The sequence below is a fragment of the Alexandromys fortis genome, unplaced genomic scaffold (genome assembly GCF_014885135.2).
Source record: "Alexandromys fortis isolate MF-2015 unplaced genomic scaffold, M_Fortis_MF-2015_v1.1 scaffold_146, whole genome shotgun sequence".
Classification (NCBI taxonomy): Eukaryota; Metazoa; Chordata; class Mammalia; order Rodentia; family Cricetidae; genus Alexandromys; species Alexandromys fortis.
In genome coordinates this window covers 2,019,851-2,046,558 of record NW_026068042.1, presented here as the reverse complement: position 1 = coordinate 2,046,558, position 26,708 = coordinate 2,019,851, and the positions used below count along the sequence as shown (strand labels likewise).

The window sequence follows — 26,708 nt, the reverse complement described above, 5'->3', positions numbered from 1 at the left end:
GTGGGGAAGAGACAAAAATCTTTAATAAATAAATATATAAATTAATAAAAAAAAAAAAACGAAAAGAGCAGGTACAAAACATGTTCATTTTCTTGAGGACAGAAATGAACCTTACCAGTTTGGCTGCTTTAAGTTTTACGAAATTGGCTATCTTCTTCCTGGGCCCAAGGGGGATCCCCATCTCCTTCAGGTCATCAACTGTACACATAAGCTTTAAAGAGAAGCAAAAGCATATGAATTAATCAGTCCAGAGACAGAGAAGCTGAAAATAGGGTACAAAGAATACTACAAGAATTAACTAACCAACCAAAAAGTCAGTCAACCTTCAAAATAGCTAGGGCTTTTTGCTTGAAATAGATTATTTTAAGCTTTAAAATGCTCAATCTCAGTTTACTGGTAGAGCACTTGTCTAATATGTGTGAAGTCTTGGCTTCAGTACCTAGTATTATTTTTTTTTTTAAAAAAAATGTTTTTTGTTGGCTTTTCAAGACAGGGTTTCTCTGTGTAGCCCTGGCTATCCTAAAACCAGGCTGGCCTTGAACTCACAGAGATCCATCTATTTCTGCCTCCCAAGTGTTGGGATTAAAGGCATACACCAACACCACCTGGCTTAAAAAATTTTTTTAATTAGCCTCTCTATTAAAAATTCTTTTATTTTTGATAGAAAATATAGTATGTCATGCAAAACTCTGAAGTTATACTGCTAACATAATGAAGCTCTCCCCTCAGCCCTCTCCTGTCCATCCTGGTCCCAAGCATCCAGTTCCTTCAGTGGTAACTGTAGCACTCTGCCTCTTTAGAAATCTCACGTGCACACAACAGCAATATGCTCTTCAGTGTGTGTCAACCTCGAGCTTTCATCCAAGCACCTGACAGGTCAAGATGGATGACAGTATCTGTACTCAAGCGCAGCGAGTCCTGCTGCAGGGCTGCACAAATGACGCCACTACACCCTGTCCGTGTGCACTGTGGCTGTTAAGGTCCACGCTACTGAAAACTTCAGTGAGCATCCTGCAGGTATTCCCAGAGGTTTCTTTACAGAAAACATTTCTACCAGTAAAACCGGCAGGGCAAAGGGCACACAACTTATTTTTGAAGACACGAGAAATCTCTGCAGAGACTGTGCCCATTTACACTCTCAGTAACCAGAGCCACAGTGCCAGCTCCCCCTCCTCCTGCCACATAGACTGTTACCAAATGGGTTAAAACCAGTATCGCCTTACTCTTAGAGAACATTCTGTACTTGTTCTCCCAAGGAACAAGGTCACCTGTTCTTTCCTATAAATCATGCTCCTGTTTCCAATGCCTCATTTGCCTGCTGCTTCCTTATATACACAGAGTTCTGTATAAACTCTGGCCATAAAAGCCGCCTGTGTGGCTGTCCCGGTGCTTTTCCAATCCATCTCTGCCCAGTAGGTATTGTCATGCTGTTTACTACTTTAAAATTCTTTTCCAGATATGATTTCTAGGTTTTGTCTCATGCACACCTTTAAGCCCAGCACCCAGGAGGCAGAAGCAGGCAGATCTCTGAGTTCAAGGCCAGTCTGGTCTACAGAGCAATTTCCAGGACAGCCAGAGTTGTTATACAGAGAAACCTTGCCTCAAAATAAATAAATAAATAAATAAATAAATAAATAAATAAATAAATAAATAATAAAAAAGCTTCACACATTTAATTTCTTTTCCCTCAAATTCTAAAAAGGTTGTATTTAGAGCCAGGCCACAGTGGCACATGCTTTTAATTTCAGCACTCAGGAGACAGAGGCAGTCAGATCCCTGTGAGTTTGAGGCCAGCCTGGTCTACAAAATGAGTTACACACAGAGCTACAAAGAGAAACCCTGACTTGAAAAACAAAAACAAAACAAACAAAAAAACCTGCTGTGTTTATTTTATGTGTACACATGTGTTCCTTCGGTGTATATGTGTGCAGTATGTGTGGGCTGGTGCCACACGGCCAGAAGAAGGCACTGGATCCTGAAAAGGAGTTACAGACTGTTGTGAGCCACATTGTGGGTGCTGGAAACCAAAACTCAGTCCTCTGCAAGAGCAGCAAGTGTTCTTAACCTCTGAGCCATCTCTCTCTCTCCAGCCCCCTTTTTCTGTTTTTTAAACATTAACTTTCTGGCTTATGTGGAATAAATTCTGATGTAAGAGTCCCTAACAAAATGAACCAGGTTATTAGCAGTACCAAAGATTCCATATCCATCTTTTCCTTCTCAAAAGTGCTAATGTAATCAAAAAGGCTGAGTGCTTCCAGGGTTCCATGCAAAGTCAGGGGTTCTTCATTTTCAACATCAAGTCCACAGGATTCATCTGACATCAGCTTTGGCTCTTCGGGTACCTTAAAAAAAGAGGAAAATATTACAAAGCTCAGAAAAAACTCGTATAAAACGTCTCGTGATCTACAGAAATCTAAAAGGGCTTTGCTCTACAAATCAACTAAACTTTAGCACGTTGCCATCTTCACCTGGATTTTAAGGAATATTTGTTCAGTAAATCACTCATGCGTCCACTTTCTGTAATAATTTACTTTAAAACTGGGTGGTGGTGGCACACACCTTTGATCCCAGCACTCAGGAGGCAGAGGCAGGCAGGTCTGTAAGTTCAAGACCAGACTGGTCTACAAAAGAGAGCTCCACACCTTCTCCAGTTGTTTTCCCCACCTTATTAGACCATGTCTGTGGCCCATTTTCCAAGTTTGGTAGAGAAATGTTAAGTGCTAGGAAACTGATATTCTTGCAAGCAAGCATTGTACCGGCCTTCAAATTCACATGCATGGACATTAGTCTCAACAAACTTTGGTTTTGTGAGAGAGAGAGAGACAGAGAGAGAGAGACAGAGAGAGACAGACAGAGAGAGAGAGAGAGAGAGAGAGAGAGAGAGAGAGAGAGAGAGAGAGAGCGAGAGAGAGAGCTCCAAGACAGCTCCAAGACAGTTAAGGATGTTACACAGAGAAGCCCTGTCTTGAAAAATCAAACAAATAAATAATAGTTTAGCTTTTACAATTCTAAGTCTTCACATTTACTTTATAATCCATAAGGAAAAAGAACAAGAAACTCCTATTTTTAGAGATGGTGTCTCACTGTGTTGCCCAAGCTGGCTTTGAACTCATCATCCTCACATCTCAGCCTCCAAAACAGTCGGGTGTAGGGGCATTTCAATTGTATTTTAATCAATAAAGCTCACCTGAAGATCTGAGAGTAAAACAGCACCACTGGTCAGCCTTACAGACCAGGTAATGGTAACACACACCTTTAATACCAGTAGATACACTAGTCTGCCATAGAAACCGGGCAGTGCATGCCTTCAATTATGGTGTACATGCCTTTAATTCCAGCCCTAGAGAGGATTATAAAACGGAAGGAAACAGCTCTCAAACACAATCTCATTCTGAGATTCCTGGAGGCAGGATCACCATTTTGGACTGGTAAGAGCCAGTGGCTGGCTGCTTTGCTTTTCGGATCTTTAGGTTGAACCCTAATTTCTCTCTCTGATTTTTTATTAACCGTGCTTCAGTCAGGATTACAGGTGTGTGACACAACTTTTCTACTGTACTTCTGAGCCTCAATGTTTGACAATTAAAAACAATTAGAGGAAACAGTACAGGTTTTGGAGAACAGCTCAGGTCTAGCTCTAAATCTCAACGTCAACAGGGTAACAATAAACTCACCTGCTTTTCCTGAAAATCTGGCTGTTTCATAACTCCATTAGAAACAGTCATGGACCCCGGAGACTTAGAGACACTCATATCTTTTTGATTAGACAAGATGTCAAACAATATCAGAGAACCTAAGGAAAAGATATATTATGCTTTACAACAAAGTTAACTACCCCACGTACTTTTCAACACTAAATAAATCCTCCTGCTTTTATTTTTCAGTCTCTAGCAGAAGTCATACAAAGATGAGCAGCTGATTAAAATCTAATAATCAGAACCAGCATGATAGCTCAGCCAGTCAAAGTATTTGTCGTGCAAGCTTAGCAACCTGAATTTGATCTCCAGAGGCCATTTGTATCGGTTCTTAGATTTCTATCAACTTGCCAGGAGCTAGAGTCATCAGAAAACAGGAAACCTCAACCGAGAAAACACCCTATCTGACTGGCATTGATTCAAGTAGAAAGACCCATCCTGCTCTGGGTGGTGCCATCTCTGGGCAGGTGATCCAGGAGGAGCAAGCGAATAAGCAGCATCACTCCACGGTCTCTGCTTCAGTTCCTGCTTCCAGGTTCTTGTGGGCTCAGGAAGCCTTGCCTGACTTCCTGTCATGATCAACTACAACTGTAAGATAAAATAAAATCTCCCCTCCCTGCCAAGTTGCTTTCGATCATGGTGTTTATCAAAGCAACAGAAAACAAACTAAGGCACAATGTAAAGGTGGAAGAGAAATGACCCTACAAAGTTGTTCTCTGATCTCCACACAGGTGCTGTGGTACACATAAGTATATATACCCATGCATGTATGACTCATATATGCCCTAAGTTTGGCAGCCAGAAAGTCACAGAGCAACTTCTCAACAAATCAACAATCAAGTCTGAAATTACATGGACAGCTTTACCTACACATTTTTTCCTAAAGTTCTAATAATATTCCTGTTGCATCTAAGAACAAAACAACACAGTCTAACAGCTAGAGAGATGGCTCCGTGGTTGAGTGCATCCTGTTCTTCCAGAGGATCTAAACTTGGTTCCGAGCACCCACATCCAGCAGGTTATACAAGCATCTTTACCTCCAGCTCCAGGGATGAGACACCCTCTTCTGACAGCCAAGGTCACCCACATAAACATGGCATACATTCAACAGACTCACACACACACAGATAAATAAAAGAGAACCTGGAAACAACAACAACGAAAATGCACGGCCTTCCTCCACTGCTGGAGAACATGAAGAACAAAGGCAATCTAAACACGGAACATCCAGTTTTACTCACAAACTCAAGCTCCCGATTTTTGCAGGCAGAGAACACAGAGCAATGACCAGCAAACCAAGAGGCACATCTGAAATTATGTGGCAGCTTTACCTAAACTGTGACCAGCAACAGACACCTTTCCTTTGAAGTTTGGGTTCCGACTCAAAAAGAGAGAGTGTAACCGGTTTATCTCCACTCCCACTTTCTGCACAATGGACTGACAGTAGGTAGGGCTGTTGTAAAACAAAACATCTAGCAGGGTGTCATTAGTGAAGTGCCGAAACCGACCAATACTTGGCAAAGTGATTTTCTTGATATTCCTGTCGTAAAAGAAAAAACAAAGTTACTGTCAGTATTTACCTTCGACCTCTGGATTTTTAACAGTTTAGCTCTTTATTTCTAATAGAGAAAAACCAGTATAAAGGAGAGATTACACATTAATTAGTACAATGAACTTGTAACTGTCACAGACCAACTTTGACACAGAAAAGCCTTACTGCCCACTTTCTTTTGACTAACTAAAATCTGGATGCCTGACAAAAACTGTGGCTGCCAGAGACAAGAGGCTGTCACTGTGAGAATATGGAAGGAGTTACCTGAAACAAAAACTCTCAGCATTCACTGAGAAAGCAAGCACCTCACAGCACAGTCCAGTGTGGCCAGAACACTGTCCACAGGGTTAGCTTTGTTAAAGCATGAGCCCCAACACATCACAGCGGCCACTAATCGGAACCATTTTACTAGCCACATGCGGCAGCATAAACATTCCCTGTACCTGCGGCTCTGCAATGGGCATTGGAAACTGAGTGGGGAGCTTCTGTCACAGCGCCGGGTGGATGCTGCTCACCATAGGGCACCAGGGATGTTAAATGGTTCCCCACCAAGAGACTAACAATCTAAATCCCAAACGGGTGGGGTTTTTGCCCCATGGGGGACATCACCTGGTAAAGGAGACCCTTGTGGTTGTTAACTAGACAAGGATGCTGCTGAGCATTCATGACAGGCCTCACCCGACCATAGCAGGTCAGATGGTGTTTTAAAGCCAGCCACAGGGCCAGGTGTGTTCACCATGCCTGGCACTCTGAGTCCATTTTCCAGCACCAAAAATAAACTCCAACTGTCTAAACTTTCCTAGATCCCCTTAGATATCTACAATGAGAACAAACCCACGAGAGACACAGGGAACAGGCAGATATTTATAGCACACCCAGCACTTCATCACGTCGGAGCAAGACGTCATTCACATAAAGGCCTTATTTGCTCAAGGTAGAATAAGCCAGTTTGCATTACAGTTTAAATTTGCCTCTAATTTTAGCTACTCTGAAAAATACAGCATCAAACCCTGCAAACCTGTCAACGCCCGTGGCATGCCCACCCAGGGCGCTATGCCAGTGAACCGGAAGGAACTCCACTCTGCTGACTTTCCCTTCCTCAAGAGATTTCTTGAAGTGTGTCTGCAGCAACTTGAGAGAAACCACCCTAAAGTCATCCACTAAAAAAAAAGAAAAAAGAAAAAGAAAAAATATTATTTTAGCTTGGTAGCTAATAAACTGAAATGTGCTGCCATTTTAATAACATAAAGATATATACTTTTTAAAATGATGACAAAATAGTAAGTGAACAAACGCCCAACTGCTAGAAAGTTCTTTTAATTTTCGATATTTTTGAGGCCTAATGGCCAGAAGATTGGAATCCTATCCCTCCTCAGCATCAGGTTCCAGAACCAACTGTGGCAGTAGAGCACCTACCTCAGCCAAGGCTTTTCCTCACCTATGCTGGAGGTAACAGTGGCACACCCACACCCAGAGGTGCAGGTGTGAGGCACACACATGCAACACCAAGTAGCCAGTAAACGCAGACTATTACTGCAGACCTGTCTTCACATTCCCAGCCCAACTGAGAAGGCTGCTCGTTTGCATGTCCTAAACAGTTTCTCAGGACTCCCTAGGTGTCAGCTCGCGGCACAGGAGCTCCATGCTGCAGCTAGTGCTCAGGCAGGAAGGCTGTCCACCAAAACGGTGAGATTATTCTCACAGTCCTTTATGATTCTTCAGAATCTAGGATTGTATGCCATAAGAGCAGATCAAACACAAACTCATACTTCCTATTGACCACAGAAGTCTCCTCAGCCATGAGTACACAGCTAGGAGCATCATAAAAATGTATGCTAAAGAGCCCTTCTATCAGCACTCAGTTTCTCCTAGGAAATGAAACGTGACTTGCACTTACCACACTCAATAATGCTTCTAAAGCGCAAGTCACACACGGGTCCAATGCCATGCACCATGAACACCAAATGGTCAACTTGAGGCATTTCCCCTAGTAAAAATAAACAAATAATAAAAATCATCTCATACAGACACAGACACACACACATACACAAAAAACTGAGAATTGGTGTTGTTAGTTAAACTGCTAAATTCTTGATACCACTTTTATCATAAGCTAGCCAAAGATTTTGGGGACAGAGGCAGGTAGATCTCTGTTGAGTTTGAGGGCAGTATGGTCTACAGAGAGAGTTTCAGAACAGCCAGGACTACACGAAGAAATCCTGTCTCGAAAAACAAAAACAAAACAAACAAACAAAAACAAAAAAAACCTAGGCAAAGAAATCCATTACCCTTCCATGAAAATATTCGTTATTGGCCTGTGTCAAATTAGAACAACACGTCTACCTGGGGAAATATGGCAAACTAAATAGAGAGGTCAAGGAAACAGCTGTTCTTCACAAGCCTATGGGCCCACCATAATGTGCCATCTTTTCAGAATCCCACAGGAATGGGATGAAGGTGTGGCTTAGGAACATAAAGTGTGCACATGAACATGGCCCTGAGCTCAGTCAAACAAAACCAAAAAATCTTTGCTGGTCTGGCAGCGCACACCTTTAATCCCAGCACTCGGGAGGCAGAGGCAGGTAGAGCTCTGAATTCCAGGACTACACAGTAAGACCTTGTCTCAAAACAAAAAGATAGAAATGTAGGGCTGATAGCTTGGTGGTTCAAAGTGCTTGCCGTTCCTGCAGAGGACCCAAGTTTGGTTCCCAACACCCACATGGTGGCTCACAACCAATCCTAACTCCCCGGAGGAGCCAGTCCTTCTTCTGACCTCTGTTGGCACCAGGCACACACAGGGTACATGAACATATATGCAGGCAAAACACTCATACTTGTAAAAATAAATAAATCTAAAATTAAACAAGGAACAATAAGAAAAAAGACAGACGTACGGCCAACATATATGTCTGGATTCTGAGCACTCTGGCAGTAATTCTAGCAATGGCCTCTTTCCTTCATGGTGAATGGTGACATTAGCAGAGCACCCCAAACAGATCTTTCTCCTCAAGCAAACCAGACATACCATCAGGAATTTCATCAAGACTGTCATCAATCCCACGCTTTACAACTCTGGGCCTCGTCTGTCCATCCTGTGTTGTCCCCCACTCATCTGGCACTGAAGAAGGCTGGAACTGGACAATAACCTTCAAGACACAAGATTATGACAAGGCTCATTAGCAAAATTATTTCCCACAATAAGTTAAGTAATACTGGGGGGTGGGGGGGCGCGGGTGTTGTTTCATTGGTTCTCAAGATGGGGTCTACACATCCCTTGACTGGCCTGGAACTTGTTACCTAGACAAAGTTAGACCAGAACTTGCAGCCATCCTCCTGCCTCTGTCTCCATGTGCTAGGGCTGTAGGCATGTACCACTAAGCCTGCTTCAAACTAATGTTTAATAATCCTGTGCTTCACAGTACAGCGGGTTATAAATGAAGTAGAACTGTTCCCCAAGCAAATTCTGTAAAGGTCCAGCCACCATTAACTATCAAAACTAAACATATAATTACTTTCAATACTTATGCTGGAATACATATTGATTTTTTTCCCCTGAGTTTCTCAGCACCACAAGAATGGGAAGGGGTTAAAAATGTGTGAATGCGTATGTATGCACATGCACATTGATGTAAGATTTAATAGAATGGACAGCACCGCTGGATGGGGGTAGGGATCTGGATAAGGGGGTGGGGATGGAACAGGAGGAATCACGTGTAGAGAGGAAGGAGGAGAGAGCACTGGGAGAGACAACTGGAATCTGAGGGCATCTCTGGGGTAAGCTAGAAACCTAGTGCAATTGATACTCCCAAGAATCTATGGAGGTGATCCTAGCTAAGACTCATACTAATAGGGGATATGGAGCCTGAACCGGCCAGGCAAGACTTCCAGTCACAAAACCTTCGATCTATAATTTGTCCTGCCTACAAGATATGCAGGGGGTAAAGGTGGCACAGAAATTAAAAGAGTGATCAACCAATGACTGGCCCAGCTTGAGACCCATACCATGAGAAGGAGCTAACCCCTGAGAGCCAGGACCCAGAGGCAGAAGAGGGAACAATCCAGAGACATAGAATAGAAACAAACATGACCGGCAAAAAAAAATAAAAAGTCAATGATTTTTTTCCTAGTGAAAGGAAATGATTCCTAATGAATGATATTCTACTATATTCCTGATGATATTCTACTATATTCCTGATGATATTCTACTATATTCCTAATGATATTCTACTGTATTTAGAGAATGATGCCTGGCCCAACTGTTATCAAAGAGGCTTCATAGAGCACCTGCTGGAAACAGATGCAGAGACCCCAGCCAAAGCTTAGGTATAGCTTGATGAATCCTGTGGTAGAGGGGGAAGAATGACTATGGGAGCCAATGGAGTCTAGGACACAAGAAAACCCACAGCATCAACTAACCTGGGCTCACAGGAACTCAGACTGAACCGACAACCAGGGAGCCCACATGGGACGAACCTAGGCCCGCTGGATATATGCTACAGTTGTATAGCTTGATCTTCTTGTGGGACTGCTAACAGAGGGAGCAGAGACTATCTCTGACTCTGTTGCCTGCTTTTGAGACCCTTTCCCCTTACTGGACTACCTCGCCCAGCCTTAAGAGAAGAGGAGGTGGGCTGGAGAGATGGCTCAGAGGTTAAGAGCATTGACTGTTCTTCCAGAGGACCTGAGTTCAATTCCCAGCAACCACATGGTGGCTCACAACCATCTGTAATGAGATCTGGTGTCCTCTTCTGGCCTGCAGANGAGAGAGAGAGAGAGAGAGAGAGAGAGAGAGAGAGAGAGAGAGAGAGAGAGAGAGAGAGAGAGAGAGAGAGAGAGAGAGAGAGAGAGAGCGAGAGAGAGAGAGCTCCAAGACAGCTCCAAGACAGTTAAGGATGTTACACAGAGAAGCCCTGTCTTGAAAAATCAAACAAATAAATAATAGTTTAGCTTTTACAATTCTAAGTCTTCACATTTACTTTATAATCCATAAGGAAAAAGAACAAGAAACTCCTATTTTTAGAGATGGTGTCTCACTGTGTTGCCCAAGCTGGCTTTGAACTCATCATCCTCACATCTCAGCCTCCAAAACAGTCGGGTGTAGGGGCATTTCAATTGTATTTTAATCAATAAAGCTCACCTGAAGATCTGAGAGTAAAACAGCACCACTGGTCAGCCTTACAGACCAGGTAATGGTAACACACACCTTTAATACCAGTAGATACACTAGTCTGCCATAGAAACCGGGCAGTGCATGCCTTCAATTATGGTGTACATGCCTTTAATTCCAGCCCTAGAGAGGATTATAAAACGGAAGGAAACAGCTCTCAAACACAATCTCATTCTGAGATTCCTGGAGGCAGGATCACCATTTTGGACTGGTAAGAGCCAGTGGCTGGCTGCTTTGCTTTTCGGATCTTTAGGTTGAACCCTAATTTCTCTCTCTGATTTTTTATTAACCGTGCTTCAGTCAGGATTACAGGTGTGTGACACAACTTTTCTACTGTACTTCTGAGCCTCAATGTTTGACAATTAAAAACAATTAGAGGAAACAGTACAGGTTTTGGAGAACAGCTCAGGTCTAGCTCTAAATCTCAACGTCAACAGGGTAACAATAAACTCACCTGCTTTTCCTGAAAATCTGGCTGTTTCATAACTCCATTAGAAACAGTCATGGACCCCGGAGACTTAGAGACACTCATATCTTTTTGATTAGACAAGATGTCAAACAATATCAGAGAACCTAAGGAAAAGATATATTATGCTTTACAACAAAGTTAACTACCCCACGTACTTTTCAACACTAAATAAATCCTCCTGCTTTTATTTTTCAGTCTCTAGCAGAAGTCATACAAAGATGAGCAGCTGATTAAAATCTAATAATCAGAACCAGCATGATAGCTCAGCCAGTCAAAGTATTTGTCGTGCAAGCTTAGCAACCTGAATTTGATCTCCAGAGGCCATTTGTATCGGTTCTTAGATTTCTATCAACTTGCCAGGAGCTAGAGTCATCAGAAAACAGGAAACCTCAACCGAGAAAACACCCTATCTGACTGGCATTGATTCAAGTAGAAAGACCCATCCTGCTCTGGGTGGTGCCATCTCTGGGCAGGTGATCCAGGAGGAGCAAGCGAATAAGCAGCATCACTCCACGGTCTCTGCTTCAGTTCCTGCTTCCAGGTTCTTGTGGGCTCAGGAAGCCTTGCCTGACTTCCTGTCATGATCAACTACAACTGTAAGATAAAATAAAATCTCCCCTCCCTGCCAAGTTGCTTTCGATCATGGTGTTTATCAAAGCAACAGAAAACAAACTAAGGCACAATGTAAAGGTGGAAGAGAAATGACCCTACAAAGTTGTTCTCTGATCTCCACACAGGTGCTGTGGTACACATAAGTATATATACCCATGCATGTATGACTCATATATGCCCTAAGTTTGGCAGCCAGAAAGTCACAGAGCAACTTCTCAACAAATCAACAATCAAGTCTGAAATTACATGGACAGCTTTACCTACACATTTTTTCCTAAAGTTCTAATAATATTCCTGTTGCATCTAAGAACAAAACAACACAGTCTAACAGCTAGAGAGATGGCTCCGTGGTTGAGTGCATCCTGTTCTTCCAGAGGATCTAAACTTGGTTCCGAGCACCCACATCCAGCAGGTTATACAAGCATCTTTACCTCCAGCTCCAGGGATGAGACACCCTCTTCTGACAGCCAAGGTCACCCACATAAACATGGCATACATTCAACAGACTCACACACACACAGATAAATAAAAGAGAACCTGGAAACAACAACAACGAAAATGCACGGCCTTCCTCCACTGCTGGAGAACATGAAGAACAAAGGCAATCTAAACACGGAACATCCAGTTTTACTCACAAACTCAAGCTCCCGATTTTTGCAGGCAGAGAACACAGAGCAATGACCAGCAAACCAAGAGGCACATCTGAAATTATGTGGCAGCTTTACCTAAACTGTGACCAGCAACAGACACCTTTCCTTTGAAGTTTGGGTTCCGACTCAAAAAGAGAGAGTGTAACCGGTTTATCTCCACTCCCACTTTCTGCACAATGGACTGACAGTAGGTAGGGCTGTTGTAAAACAAAACATCTAGCAGGGTGTCATTAGTGAAGTGCCGAAACCGACCAATACTTGGCAAAGTGATTTTCTTGATATTCCTGTCGTAAAAGAAAAAACAAAGTTACTGTCAGTATTTACCTTCGACCTCTGGATTTTTAACAGTTTAGCTCTTTATTTCTAATAGAGAAAAACCAGTATAAAGGAGAGATTACACATTAATTAGTACAATGAACTTGTAACTGTCACAGACCAACTTTGACACAGAAAAGCCTTACTGCCCACTTTCTTTTGACTAACTAAAATCTGGATGCCTGACAAAAACTGTGGCTGCCAGAGACAAGAGGCTGTCACTGTGAGAATATGGAAGGAGTTACCTGAAACAAAAACTCTCAGCATTCACTGAGAAAGCAAGCACCTCACAGCACAGTCCAGTGTGGCCAGAACACTGTCCACAGGGTTAGCTTTGTTAAAGCATGAGCCCCAACACATCACAGCGGCCACTAATCGGAACCATTTTACTAGCCACATGCGGCAGCATAAACATTCCCTGTACCTGCGGCTCTGCAATGGGCATTGGAAACTGAGTGGGGAGCTTCTGTCACAGCGCCGGGTGGATGCTGCTCACCATAGGGCACCAGGGATGTTAAATGGTTCCCCACCAAGAGACTAACAATCTAAATCCCAAACGGGTGGGGTTTTTGCCCCATGGGGGACATCACCTGGTAAAGGAGACCCTTGTGGTTGTTAACTAGACAAGGATGCTGCTGAGCATTCATGACAGGCCTCACCCGACCATAGCAGGTCAGATGGTGTTTTAAAGCCAGCCACAGGGCCAGGTGTGTTCACCATGCCTGGCACTCTGAGTCCATTTTCCAGCACCAAAAATAAACTCCAACTGTCTAAACTTTCCTAGATCCCCTTAGATATCTACAATGAGAACAAACCCACGAGAGACACAGGGAACAGGCAGATATTTATAGCACACCCAGCACTTCATCACGTCGGAGCAAGACGTCATTCACATAAAGGCCTTATTTGCTCAAGGTAGAATAAGCCAGTTTGCATTACAGTTTAAATTTGCCTCTAATTTTAGCTACTCTGAAAAATACAGCATCAAACCCTGCAAACCTGTCAACGCCCGTGGCATGCCCACCCAGGGCGCTATGCCAGTGAACCGGAAGGAACTCCACTCTGCTGACTTTCCCTTCCTCAAGAGATTTCTTGAAGTGTGTCTGCAGCAACTTGAGAGAAACCACCCTAAAGTCATCCACTAAAAAAAAAGAAAAAAGAAAAAGAAAAAATATTATTTTAGCTTGGTAGCTAATAAACTGAAATGTGCTGCCATTTTAATAACATAAAGATATATACTTTTTAAAATGATGACAAAATAGTAAGTGAACAAACGCCCAACTGCTAGAAAGTTCTTTTAATTTTCGATATTTTTGAGGCCTAATGGCCAGAAGATTGGAATCCTATCCCTCCTCAGCATCAGGTTCCAGAACCAACTGTGGCAGTAGAGCACCTACCTCAGCCAAGGCTTTTCCTCACCTATGCTGGAGGTAACAGTGGCACACCCACACCCAGAGGTGCAGGTGTGAGGCACACACATGCAACACCAAGTAGCCAGTAAACGCAGACTATTACTGCAGACCTGTCTTCACATTCCCAGCCCAACTGAGAAGGCTGCTCGTTTGCATGTCCTAAACAGTTTCTCAGGACTCCCTAGGTGTCAGCTCGCGGCACAGGAGCTCCATGCTGCAGCTAGTGCTCAGGCAGGAAGGCTGTCCACCAAAACGGTGAGATTATTCTCACAGTCCTTTATGATTCTTCAGAATCTAGGATTGTATGCCATAAGAGCAGATCAAACACAAACTCATACTTCCTATTGACCACAGAAGTCTCCTCAGCCATGAGTACACAGCTAGGAGCATCATAAAAATGTATGCTAAAGAGCCCTTCTATCAGCACTCAGTTTCTCCTAGGAAATGAAACGTGACTTGCACTTACCACACTCAATAATGCTTCTAAAGCGCAAGTCACACACGGGTCCAATGCCATGCACCATGAACACCAAATGGTCAACTTGAGGCATTTCCCCTAGTAAAAATAAACAAATAATAAAAATCATCTCATACAGACACAGACACACACACATACACAAAAAACTGAGAATTGGTGTTGTTAGTTAAACTGCTAAATTCTTGATACCACTTTTATCATAAGCTAGCCAAAGATTTTGGGGACAGAGGCAGGTAGATCTCTGTTGAGTTTGAGGGCAGTATGGTCTACAGAGAGAGTTTCAGAACAGCCAGGACTACACGAAGAAATCCTGTCTCGAAAAACAAAAACAAAACAAACAAACAAAAACAAAAAAAACCTAGGCAAAGAAATCCATTACCCTTCCATGAAAATATTCGTTATTGGCCTGTGTCAAATTAGAACAACACGTCTACCTGGGGAAATATGGCAAACTAAATAGAGAGGTCAAGGAAACAGCTGTTCTTCACAAGCCTATGGGCCCACCATAATGTGCCATCTTTTCAGAATCCCACAGGAATGGGATGAAGGTGTGGCTTAGGAACATAAAGTGTGCACATGAACATGGCCCTGAGCTCAGTCAAACAAAACCAAAAAATCTTTGCTGGTCTGGCAGCGCACACCTTTAATCCCAGCACTCGGGAGGCAGAGGCAGGTAGAGCTCTGAATTCCAGGACTACACAGTAAGACCTTGTCTCAAAACAAAAAGATAGAAATGTAGGGCTGATAGCTTGGTGGTTCAAAGTGCTTGCCGTTCCTGCAGAGGACCCAAGTTTGGTTCCCAACACCCACATGGTGGCTCACAACCAATCCTAACTCCCCGGAGGAGCCAGTCCTTCTTCTGACCTCTGTTGGCACCAGGCACACACAGGGTACATGAACATATATGCAGGCAAAACACTCATACTTGTAAAAATAAATAAATCTAAAATTAAACAAGGAACAATAAGAAAAAAGACAGACGTACGGCCAACATATATGTCTGGATTCTGAGCACTCTGGCAGTAATTCTAGCAATGGCCTCTTTCCTTCATGGTGAATGGTGACATTAGCAGAGCACCCCAAACAGATCTTTCTCCTCAAGCAAACCAGACATACCATCAGGAATTTCATCAAGACTGTCATCAATCCCACGCTTTACAACTCTGGGCCTCGTCTGTCCATCCTGTGTTGTCCCCCACTCATCTGGCACTGAAGAAGGCTGGAACTGGACAATAACCTTCAAGACACAAGATTATGACAAGGCTCATTAGCAAAATTATTTCCCACAATAAGTTAAGTAATACTGGGGGGTGGGGGGGCGCGGGTGTTGTTTCATTGGTTCTCAAGATGGGGTCTACACATCCCTTGACTGGCCTGGAACTTGTTACCTAGACAAAGTTAGACCAGAACTTGCAGCCATCCTCCTGCCTCTGTCTCCATGTGCTAGGGCTGTAGGCATGTACCACTAAGCCTGCTTCAAACTAATGTTTAATAATCCTGTGCTTCACAGTACAGCGGGTTATAAATGAAGTAGAACTGTTCCCCAAGCAAATTCTGTAAAGGTCCAGCCACCATTAACTATCAAAACTAAACATATAATTACTTTCAATACTTATGCTGGAATACATATTGATTTTTTTCCCCTGAGTTTCTCAGCACCACAAGAATGGGAAGGGGTTAAAAATGTGTGAATGCGTATGTATGCACATGCACATTGATGTAAGATTTAATAGAATGGACAGCACCGCTGGATGGGGGTAGGGATCTGGATAAGGGGGTGGGGATGGAACAGGAGGAATCACGTGTAGAGAGGAAGGAGGAGAGAGCACTGGGAGAGACAACTGGAATCTGAGGGCATCTCTGGGGTAAGCTAGAAACCTAGTGCAATTGATACTCCCAAGAATCTATGGAGGTGATCCTAGCTAAGACTCATACTAATAGGGGATATGGAGCCTGAACCGGCCAGGCAAGACTTCCAGTCACAAAACCTTCGATCTATAATTTGTCCTGCCTACAAGATATGCAGGGGGTAAAGGTGGCACAGAAATTAAAAGAGTGATCAACCAATGACTGGCCCAGCTTGAGACCCATACCATGAGAAGGAGCTAACCCCTGAGAGCCAGGACCCAGAGGCAGAAGAGGGAACAATCCAGAGACATAGAATAGAAACAAACATGACCGGCAAAAAAAAATAAAAAGTCAATGATTTTTTTCCTAGTGAAAGGAAATGATTCCTAATGAATGATATTCTACTATATTCCTGATGATATTCTACTATATTCCTGATGATATTCTACTATATTCCTAATGATATTCTACTGTATTTAGAGAATGATGCCTGGCCCAACTGTTATCAAAGAGGCTTCATAGAGCACCTGCTGGAAACAGATGCAGAGACCCCAGCCAAAGCTTAGGTATAGCTTGATGAATCCTGTGGTAGAGGGGGAAGAATGACTATGGGAGCCAATGGAGTCTAGGACACAAGAAAACCCACAGCATCAACTAACCTGGGCTCACAGGAACTCAGACTGAACCGACAACCAGGGAGCCCACATGGGACGAACCTAGGCCCGCTGGATATATGCTACAGTTGTATAGCTTGATCTTCTTGTGGGACTGCTAACAGAGGGAGCAGAGACTATCTCTGACTCTGTTGCCTGCTTTTGAGACCCTTTCCCCTTACTGGACTACCTCGCCCAGCCTTAAGAGAAGAGGAGGTGGGCTGGAGAGATGGCTCAGAGGTTAAGAGCATTGACTGTTCTTCCAGAGGACCTGAGTTCAATTCCCAGCAACCACATGGTGGCTCACAACCATCTGTAATGAGATCTGGTGTCCTCTTCTGGCCTGCAGACATACAGGAGGCAGAATGTTATATGCATAATAAATAAATAGATTTAAATAAAAAAAAGAGAAGAGGAGGTGCCTTACTGTAGCTTGACATGCAATAGCTGGATGATATCCATGGGAGGCCTCCCCTTTTCTGAAGAGTAACAGAAGAGAAACTGATTGGGGGAGAGGGGAGGCTGGGAAGAGGAAGAAGGGAAAACTGTAGTTGGGACATAAAAACAAATAAAAAAATGAATGAATGAATGAGTGATTGAATGAATGAATAGGAAAAAATCCACATATAACTTTGACTCTCAGAAAACTACTTAAAAACAGAAAGAAGAAAGATTTAAATCTTGAGGTAATGGTGGCGTATGTCTTTAATCCTAGCACTCAAGAGGCAGAGGCAGGTAGATCTCTGTAAGTTTGAGGCCAGCCTGATCCACAAAGAGAGTTCCAGAATAGCTAGGACTATTACACAGAGAAACCCTGTCTCTCAACATTTCTACACACCCATTGGTTTACAAACTGTTGCCCCCAGCTGCTCTCACAATACAAGAGCAGAGCTGGTAGCTCAATGGAGAGCAGACAGATCGCAAAGCCTTGACTGTTTTCTCTGGCCCTCTGTAAAGAGCTGACTTCACCAAAGCAAGTAAAAAGATTCACCAAGCTTCTTCTAAGATGACACTCAGTATCAGTAACCTGTCACCAAACAGAAACTTGATGAGAAAAAGTTGAATTTCCATGATTAATAATTAAATTATTTCAAAACACACTTGCCAGGCATGGTGGTTTGGGCCTTTAAGGCAAAGGATCTCTGAGTTCAAAACCAGCCTGCCTGGGGGCTGGAGAGATGGCTCAGTGGTTAAGAGCATTGCCTGCTCTTCCTGAGGTCCTGAGTTCAATTCCTGGCAACCATATGGTGGCTGACAACCATCTGTAATGAGGTCTGGTGCCCTCTTCTGGCCTGCAGACGTACACACAGACAAAATATTGTATGCATAATAAATAAATAAATATTTAAAAAAAAAAAAAACAGCCTGCCTATTCTGCATAACGAGTTCCAGGACAGCAGGGTTACATAGAGACCCTGTCTCAAAAAAATAAATAAAATAAATAAAAAATGTTTATTACAAAGGAATCCCTGCAAAAACACAAAAAATGAAATGTTATCATACATACAGCAGCATAACCTTTAAAGGGCGCACCCCCCCATCTCAGGAAGCGCCTCACCTTTGGGTTGTGCATAACGATGGTCTCTCCGCTTGGAAACTCTAATCTGCGGTGCCACTGATTTGTGGTTACAGCTTTTTTGTACTCGGCCTGCAGCGACAAAACAACACATAATGCAGTCAGTCAATCTGACCACACCAGACATATGGGGTGGGTAGGATTATGCTAGCAACGCAGCACAAACACTAGGTCTGGCCCAATGGCTGCCTTACATAAAGTACTCCAGGGTTTGCTCTCACACATTCGCCATTACTGGGGGAAGAAATGGAGGTTTAGAGAGTATCAGTACTCAGGGCTCAACAAGTCAAGTGGCATAAAATGAACTTACTGTCTCACAGTTCTTGAAGCTACCACTCCAAAATCAAGGAGACAGCAGGACAGCAATCGCCATGAAGCCTGCACAGAACACCCTCCTAACCACCCTTCACCGCTACAATCAAGGCCATCCTTGACATAAGCCTCTCCATCTCCAAATTCTGCCTCTATCAAACCCCAGCATTCCGTCCATCTGAACATGTCTGTCTGCTTTATTATACACAAAGACACTCACTATACAAAGCTAAGGCCACCCCACTAAAGTAACTTCATCTTAACTGATTTCATCTGCAACAACCTAGTTCCTCACAAAGATGCATTCATGGGTACTGGGGGTTGGGACCACAACAGTATTTTTGAGTAGAGGGGAAGGAAACACATTAAATCTCTCAAGGACTCTGAGAGGACAACTTTGATGCTTTGACATACACACACAGTATTCAGCTCTACTTTGTTTAATGTGTGTGAGAGTTTTGCCTGTGTGTCTGTATGTATACTATGTGCACACGTGGTATCCTCAGAAGTCCGAAGAGGGTGTCAGATGCCCTGGACCTGGAGTTCCCAATAGTTATCAGCTGCCATGAGGGTGCTGGAAATTAACCCTGAGTCCTCTGTAGGATCAGACAATGCTCTTAACCACTCAGGCACCTTTACAGCCCTCTCCCTTTTTTTTTTTTTTTTTTTTTTTGGAGACAGGGTCTCAAGCTTGCTATATAGACCAAGCTGCCCTCTCACTCAGAGACCTACCTGCCTCTGCCTCTTGATAGAATTAAAGACACAGGCTACCATACCCAGTCAATTTTTAAGCTCTTTTTATACCTTCCCTCCGAGAAGATCACTTGTGGGTACTAATCTTGAATTTCTGAGCCTAGCAGCTCCTATCACACAATGTCCAGCTTCTGCATATCTTCTCTGCTCAGAATGCTGGAGATCAGACCCAGGGCCTTGTGAATCCTAGGCAGACCTCCTACACTCAGTTGCAAGCCCTAGCCCTCAGGAGTATCTTTTATGGACCTTCCTACAGACTCTAGGGTTTCCCTGGCATTATAAACAGTATCCCCTATCATGGTCCAGACAGCTAGTTCTGCCACACACGAGCACCACTGATTCACACCGATAATCTTTCACAGCCGCTCTCTCCTCCTGCCTGTAGTGGGCTAACTGTATTTCTAAAGGTGTGCCTGGCTTTCTACAGAGACAGTCGTGTCTGTTCTTTGTCCTGGTATTCAGACAGGACAGAGAATCGCATGCAGCATCTGTCTCTCATTTCCCTCCTCCTTTGCCTCCACTAATACTGTCAGTGTCTTGGGAAGCTGGGCAGGAGCTTGTGCCTCATGCTGATGGGCAGGACTTGGATAACAACCCCAGCCTAGAGCCTATGTCACCCACAAACAATATTACCACTAAAGAGAAAGTGCTTATTCTGCTTTCAGATTCTCATATTTGAACACTGTAATTTTAGCTTCAAACCAATAAGCCTAAACATCTGACTTTGGGATATTACAACTACAGTAGGACCCTATCTAAAAGTACCAACAATTATAGTATATCTTCAGTTATTTGCTTGTTTAGATTCAAAATTAAGCACTAGGAATCATCACCCTGTTACACATTTCCCTTTATTGAACTAACTAAAATTATATTTCAAGGGACATCCAGAAGGCTCAGTGGGTAAAGGCATTTTCTGCCAAACTTAAAGACCTGAGTTTTATTCCCAGGACCTACATGGAGGAAGAAAAAGACCTAACTCTGGCATGTTCTCTGACCTCCAGTCATGCCCCACAGTGAGCACACACACACACATAAATAAGTGCCATAACACTGTTTCAAAAATTATGCTTTAAGAGATTGTTTTTGGCCCAGCAGATGGCGCACACCTTTAATTCCAGCACTCAGGAGGCAGAGGGAGGCGGGTCTGGGAGTTAGAGGCCAGTCTTGTCTATAGAGCAAGTTTCAAAACAGGCTCCAAACCTATACAGAAAAATCCTGTTTGGAAAACCAAGAGGAGATTGTTTTTGTAGATTGTTTCTCTATCTAGCCCAGGAGTCCTCAAACTCATGATAGCCTGCCTTGAACTCATGAACGCGAAGATTAAATCAATTGGTACCATGCCTGGTTGCTACCCAAATTTTCGTGAAGGCTAAGTATGAGCAGCTCAGCAGACGTGGGATGCCCTCACAACCTGCCCTCCCCCGCAACAGTCTTGACACTGGGTTGTTACATGCAGCACTTCCTGAATGATGACACCACCTAAAGACCCTCTGTGACCAGGATCAAGACAGGCCAGCTTGTAAACAAAGCCACCTGCACTGTGGTGCTGTCAGAGCAGCCTCTGGCACACGGGCCTGCTTTGTAAAAGAGCATACAGAGGAAAACAGTCATACCTCGAGCTTCTCACTGAACTCCTCTGTGTAGGGGATAAATCTGCTATCTGTGTCCCCCTTGTAAAACCAAGTACAGCGTCTCACTTCAGCTGGCTCCTCTTCCCAATACACAGACTTCCTCATGCGGTCATAGAGGTAGACATCATAGCGCCCTCCATCCGTGCCAAGAACCACACTTTCAGGATCTGGCTGCACTAGGAACCAACAGAGGACATTTTCCCCTAATGTTACTAGGCACATTTGAAAATACAAATAACATTAACAATAATATTCATGATGCTACTAGTCAATACTCAAAGACAATTAAGCTTATTTTACTTAAAAACAAGATGATCCATATTACTCAAAATTATGACATTCATTTATTTGTTTGTTTTTGAGGTAGAGTCTCACTCTGTAGCCCAGGCTGTCCTCAACCTCCTCGCAGTTCTCCTGCTCCAGCCTCCCAGTATGGAGATCACAGGAGTGAGCCGCCATACAGCAGAAAGAAAGAGTGAGGGCAACAATCATGAAAACACAACCTTTAAAAACACAATCATGAAATAACTGAAATAGTTCATGATTTGTTTAATCAAACCATATGTACTGCCTGCCAAACACCTGTAATCTTAGTACTTAAGTATGGAATCAGGAAGATTATGAGTTCCTGGCTAATTCTTGCAACACGGTGAGTTAGAGGCCAGCCAGAACTCAATAAGATCCCATTTCAAAAGTAAAACAAAGCAGTAACATCAGCGTACCACAGTGTTCCTTGAAGTATAGTGCTAGAGAATACTGACTGGGTTGGGCGGTGGTGGCGCAAGCCTGTAATCCCAGCATGGGAGAGGCAGAGGCAGGCAGATCTCAGTGAGTCCAAGGTCAGCCTGGTCTACAAACTGAGTTATAGGACAGCCAAGATTGTTACACAGAGAAAGCCTGTCTCAAAAAAACAGGGGGAAAAAAAGAGAATACTGATATTTAATTCTCATAATCAAATAATATCAAGATAAAGAATCGTATCTGTATGCAAGACTTCTTAGAGTCTTAAGACACAAATATGTAGCACTCTCTCAAGAGGTAGATGTGAGAATAATTATTTCCAAAACTCATCTGACCTCAGAATAATTTTTTCAGAGCTTTTCCAAAGTCTACAGGAAATATTTGATGTCCTATAACTACAAATAAGGAGGAAGTAAGAAAAATAAAACTTGGATTATGTACAAACTATACTTCCCCGATTTAAAACAACTTTTTGATTGTTTTGTTTCAGTAAGACAGGGAAACTTCACTATGTAGATCAGGTTGGCCTCAAACTAACAGAGAGTTGCCTGTCCTAAGTGCTAGGAAGAAAGATGTATGCCACCATGCCCAGCTTAACAAAAGAAATTGCTAAACTATTTCCTTAAGTTCTTTGCTCAGTAACTCAGGATATATATGAATTAGAAGTACCATCTTAAAGTGGGGTCTGGAGATCTACACAGTTCAAGGAATCCGACAGCTGCAAAAAGTAGGCCATGGGTAAGTACGCTTCGTCTTTTCTCTTCCTCCAATGAGATAGAATAATGCAAGTGGTACTTACCCGAGTTATAGATCTCTTCAAGATTCAAAGAGTCAAGCTCACTGAAAGGCATCCACAGCTGTTTATATTCCACCTCCTTGCAGTAAAACCAGTGAGGCTGAACAGGTTCATACTGGTTCTGAAGCACAAAAGGAGATGGCCCCTGTCCAGGGGGTCCTGCATGTCTGGCAGGTACCTGCTGCTGTGCTGGTGACTGCACTGATGGAGGGAGCTGAGAGAACAAGGGAACCGTCACATGTGCCCAAAAGGAATTCTCTAGCTGCTTCAGAATCCAAAAGATATCAATAATAATTATCTCGCATGTATTTCTAGGTAACTATTTAGTGTCATGAGTAGTGTAATAAAACCTCAAATCAGTTACAAAGTAAACTACACTTCTGCACACTAATGGCAAACTCACACCCACAAAGACATTTCCCATATTTTTTAAAATTTTCATTGTTGTTTTGTTTATCAAGACAAGGTTTTTCTCTATGTAGCCTTGGCTGTCCTGGAACTCTCTGTAGACCAGGTTGGCCTCTAACTCCCAGAGATCTGCCTGCCTCTGCCTCCTTAGTGCTAGGATTAAAAGCGTGCGCCACCATTGCCTGAAAATTTCTAAATTTGTAATAAATTTAGTTTTAAATATTTTCATACAATATATTATCATATTATTTCCCTCTCCGGAGTGCCCCTCACAGTCCCCATCGCCCCACTTAATGTTCTTTCTCTTTAAAAAAAAAAATTTCCAAAATGAAAAAAAAAAACATGGAGTTCATTTTGTGTGGCCCACCCTGGAGTGGCTGATACCCAGTGTCACTCCAGGAAGAAACTGTTTTCCCTCTCCCAGCAGCTACCAAGCACAAACAGCTTCGTTGTTGGGGTGGAACTTTGTGCCCACTTCTCCTTCTCAGTGCTGGGGTTTTATCTGGCCTGAACTTGTGAAGCATGCACAAGATCGACGTGGTTCCCACAAGTTTTTTATAGGTTTATTAATATACACTGTTCTGTCTGCATCCATGTCTACATGCCAGAAGAGGGCATCAGATCTCATGATAGATGGTTGGGAGCAGCCATGCAGCTGGTGGAAATTGAACTCAAGGCCTCTAGAAGAACAGCCAGAGCTCTTAACCTTTGAGCCATCTCTCCAGTCCTAATTTTTAAAATCATTACAACACCCATACTTTTTGACCCATCATCCCACTTCTAAGTATGTAAACGTGTAAATGTTAATCCAACACACAAGGATACGCATAAGTTTGGTTGGCTACAGCCAAACTCTATAAACATTAAAATTAGTGGCAGAATCACTTGTAGTCCCTGTCCTGAGCACTCTCACTACCTAGTATAAGATGAGAAGCAGCGGGCAGTCTATTAAGACTGCACTGCCTCACTTCTCACGTCCTTAGATAACATTTGATATTATACACTAAAATCTGAGAATATCAGCATGTGCCCAGGCAATTAAAATCAACCATTACTGCATTAAATAGGTGATATAAACTTGAATATGAACCGTGTGGTAGCTACCTTAAAGCAAATTTATATATTTGTGCTGCACGCAAAGTGTGGAAGTAAGGGGACAATTTGTAGTGTTCTCCTTCCACCACATGGGCCCTGGGCATCTAAACCAAGTCCTCAGGCTTCGTGGCAAGTGCCTATACTCTGAGCCATCTTGCCAGCCTCCAATTAGCTACTGCTAAAGGGTTTACCTCAAAGCACGCAGTTTGCAAACAAGAGCCTCTGTGACACAGACCCAGAACACCAATTACTTGGGACTGAGGCAGGGAGATCAAGAGTTTGAGACCAAACAAAGCAATTTAGGGAGATCCTGTCTCAAAATTACAAGGTGCACTGGGTGTACAGCTCAGTGGGAGCGCTTACCTACCACACTCATCACCCTGGTTTTCATACAACAGTAACACCCTCTGTAAAAAGCCAGCCTGGACTACAGAGCAAGTTTCAGGACAGCCAGGGCTACTACACAGTGAAACCCTGCCTCAAAATATAAACAAAAAATTCTGTCCTGGTGTGGAGAAATGGCCCAGTAATTAAAAGTACTTATTGTGGTTTCAAAAAAAAAAAAAAAAAAAAAAAAAAAACTGGTTCGTTTCCCCCAAACTTCTAGGGAATCAGCAATCAGACAACCTTTTCTGGCCTCCCGGGGCACCAGCACAAATGTGATGCACAGACACACATTCAGGTAAAACACCTCTACATAGAAAATAAGTTAAAAATATATTTTATACTTAGTATATGTTAGAATGTATAAAATAGAGCTGGAAAGATGAATCAGCAGGTAAGGCAGAGGACAAATCCCAGCACTCATATGGTGGCTAACACCTGTAACTCCAGTTCCAAGGAATCTGATGCCTCCTTGTGGCCTCCACGGGCATTGCATGCACATGGTATACGAACACACATGCAGACAAAACAATACATATAACAAAAATAAACTCAAAAATTTTCTCTTATCATACAAAGTTTTTTAAAACTTCTCTAAGAGAGAAAACTAGTATGGCGTCCACATACCGGTGGCATCGGTCCTGGAGGCATTTGGTACGTCTGCACAGGGGGTCCCGAAGGCGGAGGGTAGGAGGGATGGCCTGGTGTCTGGCACTGCTGCAGCTGTGGGGGTGTAATGTAGGGATTCGCCCTGCTGCTGATAGGAGTGTGACGATATGGGTTATGTCCTTGTTGAGGAATCCCTTGGGGAGGGCTCCCAAAGTTTGGAGGGAGACTGCTCGGCTGAGAAGGCAAATAGGTATTTACTCCCATCTGTGAGGGAGGTGCAGCACCATGAGGAGCCTTGGAAACCGGTGGCAGAAATGCATTCGACACATCTTGGGATCCAGTTGTGAAAGGGAGTGTGGCTGGGGGCTTGGGAAACGCCGACTGTCCAGCCGACACAGCGGTAGTTGTTGAGGGTGACTGTCCAATGTTCCCGAAAGGGTCACTACTGCTTGGTACCTGAGAGAAGTAACTGAATGTCTGCGGGGTGGAGGTGAGAGCAGAAGTCTGGCCAAGGAAACTATCTTCCTCACCAACATCTGTGGAGTCCTCTGCAATACAACAGGAGAGCAATGGAGAACAACAGCTTAAGAGCAGCACCACCCTCTGTGGGAGGCTCAGTGACGAAGGCGGAGCAACTAAGCCTCTTGCTTTGGTGAGCTAACTTGTATTTTCTGCATTAGAGGGAAAAAAGAAAATCTTTCCCTCAAAATCTTTTCTCTTAACCAGAGACCTCAAACCAGACCAATGACTCTTTGCAAGTAAAGATACATGAACAAAGGATATACTGTGTGCCTCACTGTGTCACGCTATAATAATTCCCACAAGATTTTCCTTGTTTTTCTTTTTTTTAATCATTTATTTACTTATTATGTATACAATATTCTGTCTGTGTGTATGTCTGCAGGCCATCATGTGGTTGCCGGGAATTGAACTCAGGACCCCTGGAAGAACAGGCAGTGCTCTTAACCACTGAGCCATCTCTCCAGCCCCCTTGTTTTTCTTCTATTAAATTTCCTTTCATTTCACTGTGGAGGGGAGGGTGCAGGGGCAGAGGGCAGATACGAAGGAACAGGGCGATAAATGGGATCAGGATGCATGGTGTGAAAGACAGAGAATAAAAAAGTTTTTAAAAAGTTCTCTTGTGGGCTGGAGAGATGGCTCAGAGGTTAAGAGCACAGGCTGATCTTCCAGAGACCCTGAGTTCAATTCCCAACAACCACATGGTGGCTCATAACCATCTATAAAGAGATCTGGTGTCCTCTTCTGACCTGCAGGCATACATGCAGGCACAATATTATATGCATAATAACTAAATACATCTTTAAAACAAAAAAAAAACTTTAAAAATTTGAGAAGAAAAAACTTTATTTGAAAAAGAAAAAACTAGCCAGGCGGTGGTGGCGCACGCCTTGGGAGGCAGAGGCAGGCGGATCTCTGTGAGTTCGAGACCAGCCTGGTCTACAAGAGCTAGTTCCAGGACAGGCTCCAAAACCACAGAGAAACCCTGTCTCGAAAAACCAAAAAAAAAAAAAAAAAAAAAAAAAAAAAAAAA

At 43.3% G+C, this 26,708-nt stretch overlaps 1 protein-coding gene across 7 annotated transcripts in view; it reads right to left on the bottom strand.

The window, feature by feature from the left end:
• The window catches only part of Sec23ip (SEC23 interacting protein), a 50,071-nt gene that overhangs the window by 14,731 nt on the left and 8,632 nt on the right, over window positions 1-26,708 (bottom strand). For 2 of the 7 annotated variants that reach the window (XM_050165949.1, XM_050165944.1), the window contains exons 2-12: window positions 25,175-25,704; window positions 22,664-22,874; window positions 21,106-21,299; window positions 18,407-18,496; window positions 15,464-15,584; window positions 14,336-14,425; window positions 13,457-13,598; window positions 5,024-5,232; window positions 3,672-3,790; window positions 2,190-2,342; window positions 116-211 (exon numbers count right to left, since the gene is read on the bottom strand). In XM_050165949.1, coding sequence (XP_050021906.1) covers window positions 116-211; window positions 2,190-2,342; window positions 3,672-3,790; window positions 5,024-5,232; window positions 13,457-13,598; window positions 14,336-14,425; window positions 15,464-15,584; window positions 18,407-18,496; window positions 21,106-21,299; window positions 22,664-22,874; window positions 25,175-25,704 — 1,955 coding nt within the window. Of the gene's footprint in view, window positions 1-115; window positions 212-2,189; window positions 2,343-3,671; window positions 3,791-5,023; window positions 5,233-6,262; window positions 6,405-7,141; window positions 7,232-8,269; window positions 8,391-10,865; window positions 10,985-12,217; window positions 12,427-13,456; window positions 13,599-14,335; window positions 14,426-15,463; window positions 15,585-18,406; window positions 18,497-21,105; window positions 21,300-22,663; window positions 22,875-25,174; window positions 25,705-26,708 lie in introns of all 7 variants that reach the window. The other 5 variants (XM_050165943.1, XM_050165946.1, XM_050165945.1 and 2 more) reach the window with 5 other exon arrangements.